Genomic DNA, 12,734 nt, shown 5'->3' on the forward strand with positions numbered 1-12,734 from the left:
CTCCACTTCAAATTGCGGAGCACACTTCAAAAAACGAGGAGCTAATGATGCAATGAACATTGCATTATCAGTTTAGCACGAATTTCATTAACGCAGGCAGCGTCGATCACCGCCTGCAAGCGTGTACGACACATTCCACTGTTGGGGGCATCGGCCATGCCTCTCGGCTAGATAGGCCCACGCTGATGACATCTCGCGCGTGTTGCTGGCAAGCACAGAAGGCATAACTATTCGTCGTATGTCGCAAACACTTCCTCCCGATGGCTAAAGAACTTTCGTAATCTTCGAAGTTGGGGAATTGCAGTTTTATAGCTTGAATACATCCGACACACAGGAAACCTAATCTTTTTATAGTATTTCGTGGCGTTCGCTACATCGCGATGAAGAAATGTATCATTTTTGTACGATGTCACGCGTTCTTCTAACAACACACAATACTCTCCGTGAACTGAGGTTGGAAAATGAGCGAAGTTACTTCTTAACGATCACGAGGAAACATACCCAATGAATTCTGGTAGAAAGCCACCACCTTAAGGTCAAGGGAGCTTGGTAGCATGGTCTCAGCCTGCTTCACCGTAAATGCCATCTGGTGGTGGTCCAGTAAAGTGGTGAGTGTGACGTCACTGTTTAGCGCAACTAACGGTCTGGCAACATCCACCATGACACGAACGTCGCGGAGAGGTGCGGAGGCTTCGAGGTGAACCTGTAGGAATAACCCCATAATACAGGCACTCAGGATTAAAGTAGGCGATTGTAGTCAGGATGACACGTCGCGTAAGGTTTTTTTTTCTTTTTTTTTTCCTTTGTTTCCTTCTGTGCAGCCTATAGAGCATTAAAACTTCTTTCTGGGCGAGTTGGTGCATACTTGACATAAAAATTGTAACAGCGCAAACACATGCAACCACAAAGTACCAAGGACGAGACACAAGCGCTGCACAAGCGTCCTTGCTTGTCAGCCTATAGAGCTTTCCGTTCTTTCTTGGACCAAGAAGAAAACAAACGGGCAGTGACCATACGTCTGAAATCCTATAGCCTCAACGAATTTCTAAAATATTTTGCGAAGGCTGCACAAAATGCTGCAACCTGATCGCAGACACGTTTACGTGTTCGACATCTTCCAATGATACAGCAATATAAGAGACTCCCCTACGGAAACAGTTCTTAGCATGCACTTGCCTAGGCACCAAGACAAACCGCTCTTGAGCGTTGTTTTGTCAATAAACAAATAAACAAACAAACAAACACTTCCATGGTACTTTTGAACAACAAACGTAACGAAGCATAAAAATTTAACAGTTTCGCCATACGGGCAAAGTAATGAATGCGATAGCAACATGCTAGAAGATTACACGAAGTGTAAGACTACTAGCTGTAGTGGTAGTATGAATTAAAGTAAACGTAAGCTAAGTAAAAACGAGACGTTGCGCTAGTGGTCCTCTGTTGGAATCACGCCATCGGACAGCTTAATTTATGTTCGTTCATTAAACCCAACGTTTTTCTTAGCGACTTTACCGCCACTTTTCGGTATTGGATATGTTTCAAACCTCTTCTTGGGCCGATCTCGGAAGTAGGGCACAGCCGTGCCAATAAAATTACATCATTTTCAGGTTTGAGCTGTGTTATTGTTTCGCACTTTTAATATTTAAGTCTGAGAAGATTTAAGATAAAAAGCATGCGCTGTCTATGTTTTGTTTCGTGACATTTGTTTGTGGACTGCCATTGTCAAAATTCTGAGGAATAATTTTGTCAAGCGTGTAAGAGCTGGTACGAGCAACTTTAGTGACAGAATGGTGTGGCAATATAACCCACATATACGGCATGTCATACAGCATGGCGTGGCATATAGCATACATATTCCTAAATATATGGGTGACCTCACGACGACGACGACGACGACGGTAAACACTCACGTAGAGTTTGCATATAATTGCTATCGCAATAAAGTAATAGTCACAGCAAAATGTCTTATTTGCTAGCGGAAAGCAAGAAATTTGGTTGATGTACCAGCACGCGTGCAAGACAAAAGACGAAAACTGCAGCACTTGCGCCAATAGCCAGCTCGTATTTTTCCGCCATCATGCCGTTTTGGTGCGACTGTCATGAATGATGGATGCACCTTTATTACAGTACCCTGAAGCCTGCCGCAAATACGGATTAACTGAACGAAACCGCGTCAGTCAAAGGAAGAAAAGCAGAACAGCCTGAATTCGCGCCCAATTCAACGGCCTTCGAGCCCTGGCTCCAATTTTGAAACAGTATATTCGCTGCACAGCAACATTTTTTTTTTTTTTTTTTTTTTTTTACGTCGGCGAGACACCTAAGCTGTTAAGGCGGCGCCAAAAGGCAGACGACAGGTCCCACCTGACTGACCAAGTGTAAGACACCGACGCACGTGCGTGCAGACGACAGTTTCAGAACCTTTGCAAACATGCAGCCGCGTGCCGAACTATACACGCAAACCTCGCTCGTGTGTCTTCGACAACGTTTTGCATGCGACAACATCAGTCGCTGCACCAACAGCGTGCACACCCGACACGGAAAGTTTGCGCAGCGCGCCGTTTCGCAAATTTCGCAGTCGCAATTGCGCCGGCCAGATAGATCGCAGTAAGCGCGTTCCCCGGCACACAGGCGCTAAAGTGCAGCGAACCCGGCTTCGCCGCAGAGAAAGCGGCACACGCCGGCGCGCCAGACGGTCGCAACACAATGCGCGGGTCGACTGCGCTGATCGCGGGAGGCGTTGATGCCTCGCCGGCCGCGGGATTAGGCAAAAAGGAGAAAGCCTAAGGATTTGACGCCGCACTAGCTAGTGTGGCGGCGAACTGCATTGCGAAAGCCTAGCAGAGCGGAATGAAGCTACTGCGGCAGGCAGCACTTTATAACAGCGACGGAAACGCCGATTTCAGCGCTCCGGACGAAGTGAGACAGCACTTCTTCAAAACTCCCCTCCCCCCCCCCCCCCCCCCCCGCGCTCTGCTTTTATTTGCCATATACAGCTTCGATCGCCGCGAAAGCTTTTGTCGAGGCGCGCTCTCTTCAAAAACCGGGGAGGTAGAATCCAGAGAGGCAGTTGGGGTTGCCGCGTGTTCGCGCTATTTTGCTACGACGCGAAGAAACTTTTGTTCGCACAAGTCAAATGAGCTGAGGAAGAGGCGCGCGCCGCGAGGGAACAAAAAATATTAAGGAACTAGTCTCGGAAAGCACTTGCACCGCGCCAGGATCAGTAGCCCCCTTGTGCAAGAAAAAGAAGTTTCGAAACCTGCACATATTTCGCCCTAGGCGTACTAAATGTAAATGAGCTGTGTACATCACGCAGGAGAACGCCACTTTTCGCAAGAGATTTCCTGTCTTAAAAGCAGGATCACAGATTGGACGTAAGTTTCTCTTAAAGTTCATTTCTTTTCATTTTTTATTTGCTATTTCGGACAATCTTCTATGAAAAAAAAGATAACGAAAAGAAAAACTTTGAACGCTAGGAACATGCTGTTCTCCAGTGCCTTGCGACTGGAGTTAACCGAAATCATCATTCCTGAAGTAAACTGCATGCAAAAATGTGCAAAGGCGTGCTGTCTAGATACACACTAGCGTCACTTGCCTTCACTATAATCGATGGAATGAAAGAGCTACCATCTTCAGTTGGCGCAGGGCTCTCCTCAGAATGCTAGATAAATTGAGGGGGGAAAGAAGAAATAATCACCAAAATACTACCGGCACATTCTGACTGTCTCTGCCCCACAACGGAGCATAAACTATGATAAGGAAACGATAAGTGAGTGCTTACGTATGGAATCTCAGATATGGGCCCAGCGAACACCTTGATCTTCAAATCAGTCTCCGTCTTCTTTCGGCCAGGAAAATCTAGTAAAAAATAAAAAAATATATATATATACAGTTTTATTTACGGCTCAAATTGTCCACCCCACAACGCACAGTCAATCGTCCCTGTTGAAAAAAAAAAAGAAAGCTAAAGAAGGAAGAACGTCAGAAAGCATGCCAAAATCATTGCGAAACAATGAGCAGTTAAGGGGTCGGAGATTTGTAGAACGAGGCGGCGTTGACAAGTGCCTAAATCGCGTATCAGCGGCCCGACGTACGGGCATAGTTACGATGTTTCGTTCCCATTCGGCCTACATACGTCAATTCCTTTACGCTAGCCGCTATAGCCCATCAGCTCGCTATAGCCGCTGTACTCATGAGTTACAAGAAAAATAAAACTTGCGCAACGACAGTATACCAATCACTAAAGCATGAAGCTTCTCAGACACACAAACGCACGCGTGCTGGAGCACAAATTAAAAAAAAAGAAAAAAGTCTGCGACCGCATGTTATCACTATCGTCGTTTCGTCACTGAAGTGTACGGGTTGCGTTTTCGAACACGCGGCCGCGAGACTGGCTTAAGGAGACGGTCACTCCTCCGTCGCCTTTCAAAACCACGTAAGAATTTACTCTATTATGCGGCCGGCGCACAGTAGACGACGTTTCCCTTGCCTTGGGAGCTTTCCTATAAAATAATGCAAATTAATTCCATAGTTATGTGGCTCCGTTTTATGGGGGGGAGGGGGGGGGGACAGCGCGCGCTTAAATTGCGCAATGTCGCTGTCACATTTTGCGAGCAGCGCTGTCTTCTGCGACAATAGACTGCGAACGCTGCGCCTTCGATTTCAAGCGTCTCACTGCACAAGTTACCGCGGCGATGGCTGTCTCTCCAAGTTGCTCTGCTTTCAAGAGCCGCACCGGCCGCGTGCGCGCGTATCCAGTAAAAGTGGGCGTCACACCAAAGCATCAACGTCAAGTAAGAGTTACAGTGCACATCTATCTACACAAAGGGGGAGCCCGACCGAGAAGTAAACTAAGCGTGAACAACACGCGTAGCTGGCCGCAATCGCCCCCATTCATGCAAAAAAAAGAAAAATGGGCTTTGCTCCGAAGTCGTGCGTGCGGCGCAGTTATTCATAACGCCAAATAGCTAGAAGAAACTAGCTCCCGACACGGTTGGGATATTTCAAAGAGGGATAAAAGAAAATGTAACAACGATCTTCACGCGGGGTGCTTTTCTGGCTTGCTGACAGGACAGAAGTTATCGCTACCTCCATGTGGTCCAGTATACAGACATACCCGCAATGGCGCAATAACAGCGCTAAAGGGCAGACTAGCAATCGTATTGACAAACCTTTCGAATACGGGGGCACTAAATAAGTAAATATTTGTGCACTATACGTGTAAACAAGCAAATTTGCAAAGACGGCCGCAACGGTCACTCTCTATTGCTGCGCGCAGTGGTTAGTGTTGGTAGGATCATAACACATGACCGTAAAAGGCCGAAGCCTGAGCCACTATTCGCAAAGCATTTTCTACGTTAGGGCGGTGCATAGGAACATACGCTAGCGACCGCTGATTGCGAAGCGGGCGGCCAATGAAGAATAGCTCTTACAAACGGAAAGCTTCGTGAAATGGGCCTCCGACTGAGAATGTTTTTTCGTTCGTCGCTACACCGAACGGCCGCAGCACTCCTCCTTACGAAATGGTGATCTTGCGCATTAGGGTCCTTGTGAAACAAATAAGCACCATTTTTTGCAAGAATTCTCGTTGATTCTGTTCGTCTCGTATCATCCGTCGCTCCGAGTGGCCGATCCGCGTGATAAGGTCGGCGCGGCGACGCACGGGCTAATGACGAAGGACAAAATGCAATATAAAAAGAGTGATCACAACTGATTTGTCAACGTCGATTTTACGAACACCGCACACTACGATTAAGCGCCCGTACTATCTGCGGCCGTGTACAGATAGGGCATAAGTTCTAACGCTGTTAACCTGTAATGACCGTAGTGGACGGTGCTCAGAGCGTGCCACCATCGGTAAACCAATTTCACCTATTTGTAGACGTCAGTCGTTTGGAAACAGAAATAAACCGATCATCCTCTCGTCTGATACTGGTATCCCACAACTGGGCCATCCTGGACCTACAGAGGATCAGACTATAAGTGATAAACAAATATGTTTATTCTTTCCGTCGTGTGTACGCGACAGTCCGCACTGATGTGACAAATAGAGGTTGTTAGATTGAGCACTCTTTACGCAAGAACTGCGTTAGGGTAAACGTGGACGGCTGTCACAACGCTGGTGTACAGCGACATCTTGCGAGACTTTGTCCAACAGCGCGCGAAACCTTCTTGCGCTACATGATTGTTCTCGTCGAAGCAATATAAAACAGACAAGACTGCATTTTGTCGATTGCATGGCTGCCGACTTTTTACACCAGCAGATAGGTAGCATATGGTCACTTCCTACAATAGCAACTCTGTGCCCGGTCTGAGTAAACTCTGCGACGCAAGATGGCACCACCAAGCCGGCTGCTGGCGTTTCGGCTCCCAGTAACACAGCATTCCGAGAAGTGAAATTGCGTATCATCATCAGCAGCAACAACAGCAGCAGCAGGCTATCTTTAAGTCCACTGCAAGACAAAGGCCACTCACTGCTATCTCCAATTACCCCTATCTTGAGCTAGGTGATTCAAACTTGCGCCTGCAAATTTCCTAATTTCATCACCCCACCTAGTTTTCTGCTGTCCTCGACTGTGCTTCCCTTCCATTGGCACCTATTCTGTAACTCTAATGGTCCTCCGGTTATCTACCCTAAGCATTACATGGCATGCCCGGCTCCATCATTTTCCTTTTAATGTCAACTAGAATATCGGCTATCCCCGTTCGCGTTCTGATGCACACTGCTCTCTTTGTCTCTTAACGTTACCCCTAACGTGTTTCGCCCCATCGCTCTTTGCACGGTCCTTAACTTGTTCTCGAGCTTCTTTGTTAACCTTCAAGTATCTGCCCCCTATGTTAGCACCACTAGAAGGCAATTATTGTACCTTTTTTTTTTCATTGACCATGGTAAACTCCCATTCAGGTTTGGTAATATTGCCGTATGCACTCCAACCCATTTTTATTCTTCTGTGAATTTCCTTGCCATGATCAGGGTCCCCTGTGAGTAATCGACATAGATAAACGTACTCCTGTACAGACTGTAGAGGCTGCCTGGCGACCCTGAATCTCGTTTACTTGCCAGGCTATTGAACATTACATGTGTCTTCTGCATATTGTTAATCTTCAACTCTACTCCTACACTTTCTCGGTCGAAGTCCTCAATGATTTGTTGCAATTCATCCACAGTGTTGTTGAACAGGACAATGTCATCTGCAAGCGTCGCTGAGATGTTCGCCGTTGATACTCACTCCTAAGCCTTCCCAGTCTAATAGCTTGTATGCTTCTTTTAAGCATGCAGCGAATAGCATTGGAGAGATTGTGTAATTGCGTATACGGACAAGCTAAAACTCTCTAATCAAGCAGTTAAGTGAGCCGTGCTGTCTGCCGGATTCGCGTCCGCCAAGTTTCAGCAGTGACGCCACGTGTGCCTCCTTGTTCAGTAATGGTGCACATGAACAGCAATGCAAGCAGAGGGCATGCGCAGAATAATAATTACAATATTAACTAGTAGTAAGAAAGAGACAGCTGGCTAAAACAGATACCGCATGGTAGTTGTCTTTGGTAATGCTCTGAAGATCTCGCCCATTTGATTCTTTAACAGCAGCATCTATAACGTGTGTAGGGGCACGAGATTGTGTGCGAGTGTGAAGAGATATGCAACTCTAAAGACAATCCTACAAGTGATATTGATATCGCCAATGTTTACGGAAGCATAAGCTAGCTAAAGCCGGAAAACAATTTGAGATTTCAGGTTCAACAAAAAAGTAACTTAAAAGTACTGTGTCATGCAGTCACTTTTGTAAAGAATGCAAGTCAATATCGAAAGAAGACCTTTTACAATATTTGAATGCGAATTTATTCCGTAAAATTACAAGCAGAATCGCGTCTGATCCCAACATGGCTACTCATACTGAACTCATAACACACTTTTGTTTTCTTTTTTTTTTCAGGCTATGGTACCTAAGGCTAATGCGATGCATGACAGCAATACCACGGATGTGTTAGAATCAATAGCCTGCAGAAGAAAAGTGATAAGAAAGTAGAAATTCGAAGAGCAATTTTATAAATCATGAAGCATGGACGCACTTCTGCATTCTGATTCCATGATGACCTGGTATACAGTAGAACTACTACAATTTGTGCCTAAAAGGTCACTCATCATACATGCCTACTCCCCTGCCTCTAAACTACAGAAAACTACATGTCCTTTTTTTTGCACTCAATAAGCAACAACCCGTGAATGGTTTAGACATACTCCAAATTAGAAAAATAAACCTATCTGTGCGAAAGCACAACAGTGAAATAAGGTGTACCAGCTCTCCTGAAAGACAGAATAATTTGAGCATTTTGACCTGGAGGAACTTTCGCTCACTGCAGTGGTCGACAGTGGTGGAATGAAGGATGTATGAGGAGCCACCATTTCGACTAGGGGACTTTTGTCGCCGTCAGAGTGACAGCTGCTTTCCTTGACAGGTTATATAGCTCACTCTACCCCACCCCGAATGAGAGAGGAGAATAGGGGGTGCTTGGAGTAAGGTGAGGGAAGTCGAAATGATAAAAAATAAATATTTTTTGTATATTCTCTATTTTATCTGTCTTGTTTTAATTGAGAAAACAAAAAGTTCAGCCACTTTGCGCGGAGCTGTGGTGACGGTCAAATCGTGACTCATACTGCAATCAGGGGGCTTCAGCTTGCTTCCGCTAGCTGACGCAACAACATGTGTACCAAACGTGTATACCAAACGAAACGGCACGTGTATCAGCCAGCCATCTGTCATGCTTAACTAGCCCGAATGGTTATGGATCCAACGGACAATATTTTAAATGCGTAAGCATTTCTGTGCCTACCCAACCAGGAAACCTGTTGGTCTGTCTATCATGTAAGACGAATAGCTGCAAAGAAATTAAAGTATGAAACAGAATAAATCTGAAAAGAAAAAGTTCGCGGTGATGTGTTTCGAGTCTACTTCCCCGCGCTCAGAAGCCGAGTGTCTTTCCCACTGGGCTAAACACCTACGCTTGTTAAAGGTGAATATATCTGAACCATATGAATGTGTTGTACCGGCGGTAAAAAACAAATGTCAAAGGAGAACAGTTTCTATGAAAGCTTTGTGAAAGGAGTTGGCAATCGTGAAATAAAAGCCATCTCTAGGACCACATGTAGAGCCGACTTGGAGCTTTGTAGACATCAGGAAAACTGTGATTTTGCGAAAATTTAATGCAAGACACGCTACATCCCCGATGCGTATCAGTGGTCGCGGGATGTGCCTTCCGTTGGCGCGTTCCTTCACCGACCAAAATGCCACCGATCTCTGAGGGCTCGTGTGCTTCGCGTGGCGCAACACAGACAGATACGCAATCAATGAGTTGATAAGGATGATAAGGAGTGATTAGGGGTTATATGGGTCTCATCACGGTTGATAATGGTTCGACGGGGGTGTTTAAGGTGCTAAACAGCGATAAGGGCTTATAATGGTCGAAGCAATTTTGATAAGGTTTATAAAGGCCGATAAGGGCTGATAAGGGTCGGATCATGTCCGATAAGGTCGATACGGACAGAGAGGGACCTGATCGATTGCGATAAGGTTGACAACGACCAATAAGGGTTGGATCGAATCCGATAAGGTTGATGACAGCCGATAAGGGTTGATAAAGGCCGGATATAGTCCGATAAGGTTGATAATGACCGATGATGGTTGATAACGGTTTATACCTGTTAGATCAAGTTTGATAATATTGATAATGACACCGGGCTGCGTGGAGATGAGCAAGTGGCACATTGTTTACGCATACTTAGACACCTCCACTTAAGTTTCTGCATACTTTTTGATTAAAGAGCAAGCAAGTAAAAACAAGAAGGTGGTCTTCATGGGGAGAGAATGCTGTCACAGTAAATAAATTAGCCGAATTAAAATTAAAAAGCCGAAGTAATCACTGTAGTGTGATCTTTAATATACGAACCACAAATCAAGAATTTTTTACGTAGTTTGTTTGATAATATGAAGCGCTTCCTTTTTCCTTTCTTTTTTTGCACGTTGGTGCGCTAGGATATATGAAGAAATAGGTGGTATACATGCAGAAAAAATTCGGAGATGACTCGGCACATAGTAATGGAATGCTAAGGTATCCATTCAGCCAGAAACGGAGGGAACGTAGCGCTGGGGTTCAAAGCTGATTGGAGCGTTAACTCACCAGAAGTGTAGATCAGCAAGGAGACATTCGGAGCCTTGGCGGAGAAGTAAAGCAGGGAAGAGAAGGGCACAGGGTCGTCGCGGGCATAAAGGTAACTTTACAAGATAAAATAGAGATAGGCAGAATGGTAGATAGCAATAGTTATAGGAAAGCCTATTGAGCTCAGCAGCACCTAGCGACTTCTTGTCATTTCCCCTATCCAGGGGGGATGCCATTAGAAGTCATTACCATCATCATAGCAATTAAATGTTTTTTAATGTCAAACGTAGCTGCGAATGCACTAGTGTTTCGTCTATGTGTGTGTGTGTGTGTGTGTGCACGCGTGTGTGTGTGTTATTATTCAAGGTTATTAGTCACTAACTCGTCCAAATGTCGATTCTACGAACCTCTAGCCTGAATGTTAACTGGCACCGGAAGACACTTCCGCCATCCTCGTTCTCCTTCAGTGCACTTAATGTTTCGCGTCAAGTTACAACGTTTCCGAAAGAAGGCTCCGCATAGCGTAGCATGGCCATTCGTTAGACGATGCACTGTGTTAGGCTGCAATATATCCTGCGTTTGTACGCACAAACTATATACGACACAACCTGAACGTTGTATCAAAATGCTGTGGCAACGATGTTGCGATACCAATCTGCGAAGCGACGACCCCCGTAAAGCAATCTAAGCTTTATGTCCTAGCCTCCCCCCAAGAGACGCAGTAAGTATCCCGATTTGTTTTGTACGAAACACTGTACGGATGTCGTATACGTACGCTCGAGACCCTCGAGACGTCTCCGTTATTGCCCATTTCGCGGTGTGTCCATTAAGAGTACCAATTCCCACGACGACGTCTGAAGCAAGCGACGCGACGAGTGATGACAAAAAAAAAAAGAAAAAGACGCGCCGGCCAGAAAGGCTTCTCCGATGTTCAACAGAAAAGACGGCATTTCGTCAAAGTAAATACCATGACGACCCACGTAAAGTTGGGCCTTACGACACTCGTTATAAAACACACACACGCGCGCGCACACACACGCACGCACGCACGCACGCACGCACGCAAAGACGCCAACACTCGTTGCAACGACATTATCCGGGAAATACTATAAGCTGTATAAGTCGGCAACGAAACTTATTTCTTTGCCCCTTTACGTTATAAAGAAAGGAGATAAGTTAGAGTAAATGGCAACGCGTCATTATAGAGGCCGATCCCACGGGCTTTCCGTATATATCGTGTGCTGCGCGCTTTTAACTGAGCTACGGCGGATGCTATCCTGCCGCAGACTTTCCATGGGAATTACGAAACGGTGATTCGCACAGGCTGGACCAACATTTCTAATCGGCACGAAACCCCTTACAAAAGCACCGCACAATATGCTAGGGCAAGAAATTCTGAAAAAGGAACGCTTTGCTTCACAGGAGCGCAAGGTTGAAGCGACCCACTATGTACAGTGTGCCGTATATGTGTGCCGTGTGTACAGTGTGCAGTGTACACTGTAGTGTGCAGTGTACACTGTATATGTGTACAGTGTGCCGCATGGCAGCGTGAGGCAGCAGCACCACAAGGATAAAATCCGGCGCACGGTTCCACGCAACACGCCCACAATTTGAAGCTGTTGTAAAAGGCTCTGAAAGCTACCAGACACACACAGCCAATTCTCGAGGCGACGCAGTATAGTTGGGGCGGTTGCTACTTCCATCCATGACGTCACGGCGAATTGGTGCGGGAACTTCAAGGCGGCGTCGCCACCCGTCTTGCGTGTTTGCGCATTTTCTCACTAATGAAGCCTCCTCTCACGGCAAGGGTGGCGTTCCTGGTGTTGGAGAAACTTGATTTACTAACACAACTCAACCTACTTTTCTATTTAGTGTCACGTCAATATTGTCAGCAAGTTAAGCGATCGGTACGCAATTTCGAAGTGTGGAACTTACTTCTCTCTATAAAGAACACGACGTATTTACAGTCGCTTGAGTTTTGGATAGCGACACATTGTTTTATTGCGGCGCAGCAACGCGCAAGATATAGCAGTGCTTCGCGCCTGCAGAGCAATGAAGCGTACAGAGCGCCGCACTCCTTCCTCCTCAGTCCACTTCAGCATAGGGTTCAGAAGCCACGGTCGGTTACGCCGACCGCGGTTTGAGAAGCACGGCCACAAGAACGTGGAGTCGAAATGAATCGGAATGCTTTCGCGAGGCAGTCATTCGCCCTTCATGGAAATGACGCGCGCTTCATCTCCTCTGCGGCACGCAGCGAAGGTCATGTTTTATCCAAAGCAGGGCGAAGCAGCTGGCGCTTAACGTCCTGCGAGCAGTCAGGAGGTTTGGATGTGTCGGTTTGGAGAAGGTTTGGAGGTCAGGAGGTGTCGAAACCTCAGCAGTCATGGAGGCATTACGGAAACAGGGTGTAGACGAGCCGTATGTAAAAATACTGAAAGATACCTATAGCGGCTCCACAGCCACCGTAGTCCTCCATAAAGAAAGCAACAAAATCCCAATAAAGAAAGGCGTCAGGCAGGGAGATACGATCTCTCCAATGCTATTCACAGCGTGTTCACAGGAGGTATTCAGAGACCTGGATTGGG

At 46.2% G+C, this 12,734-nt stretch overlaps 1 protein-coding gene across 3 annotated transcripts in view; it reads right to left on the minus strand.

Annotated features, from left to right (window-relative positions):
* Positions 1-12,734, minus strand: part of BBS9 (Bardet-Biedl syndrome 9) — a 66,121-nt gene that overhangs the window by 23,345 nt on the left and 30,042 nt on the right. For 2 of the 3 annotated variants that reach the window (XM_075677768.1, XM_075677788.1), the window contains 3 exons: positions 3,779-3,855; positions 3,593-3,658; positions 502-703 (listed from right to left, as the gene is read on the minus strand). In XM_075677768.1, coding sequence (XP_075533883.1) covers positions 502-703; positions 3,593-3,658; positions 3,779-3,855 — 345 coding nt within the window. The remainder of the gene's footprint in view (positions 1-501; positions 704-3,592; positions 3,659-3,778; positions 3,856-12,734) is intronic. The other variant, XM_075677780.1, reaches the window with a different exon arrangement.

Source organism: Dermacentor variabilis, chromosome 1 (genome assembly GCF_050947875.1).
Source record: "Dermacentor variabilis isolate Ectoservices chromosome 1, ASM5094787v1, whole genome shotgun sequence".
Classification (NCBI taxonomy): domain Eukaryota; kingdom Metazoa; phylum Arthropoda; class Arachnida; order Ixodida; family Ixodidae; genus Dermacentor; species Dermacentor variabilis.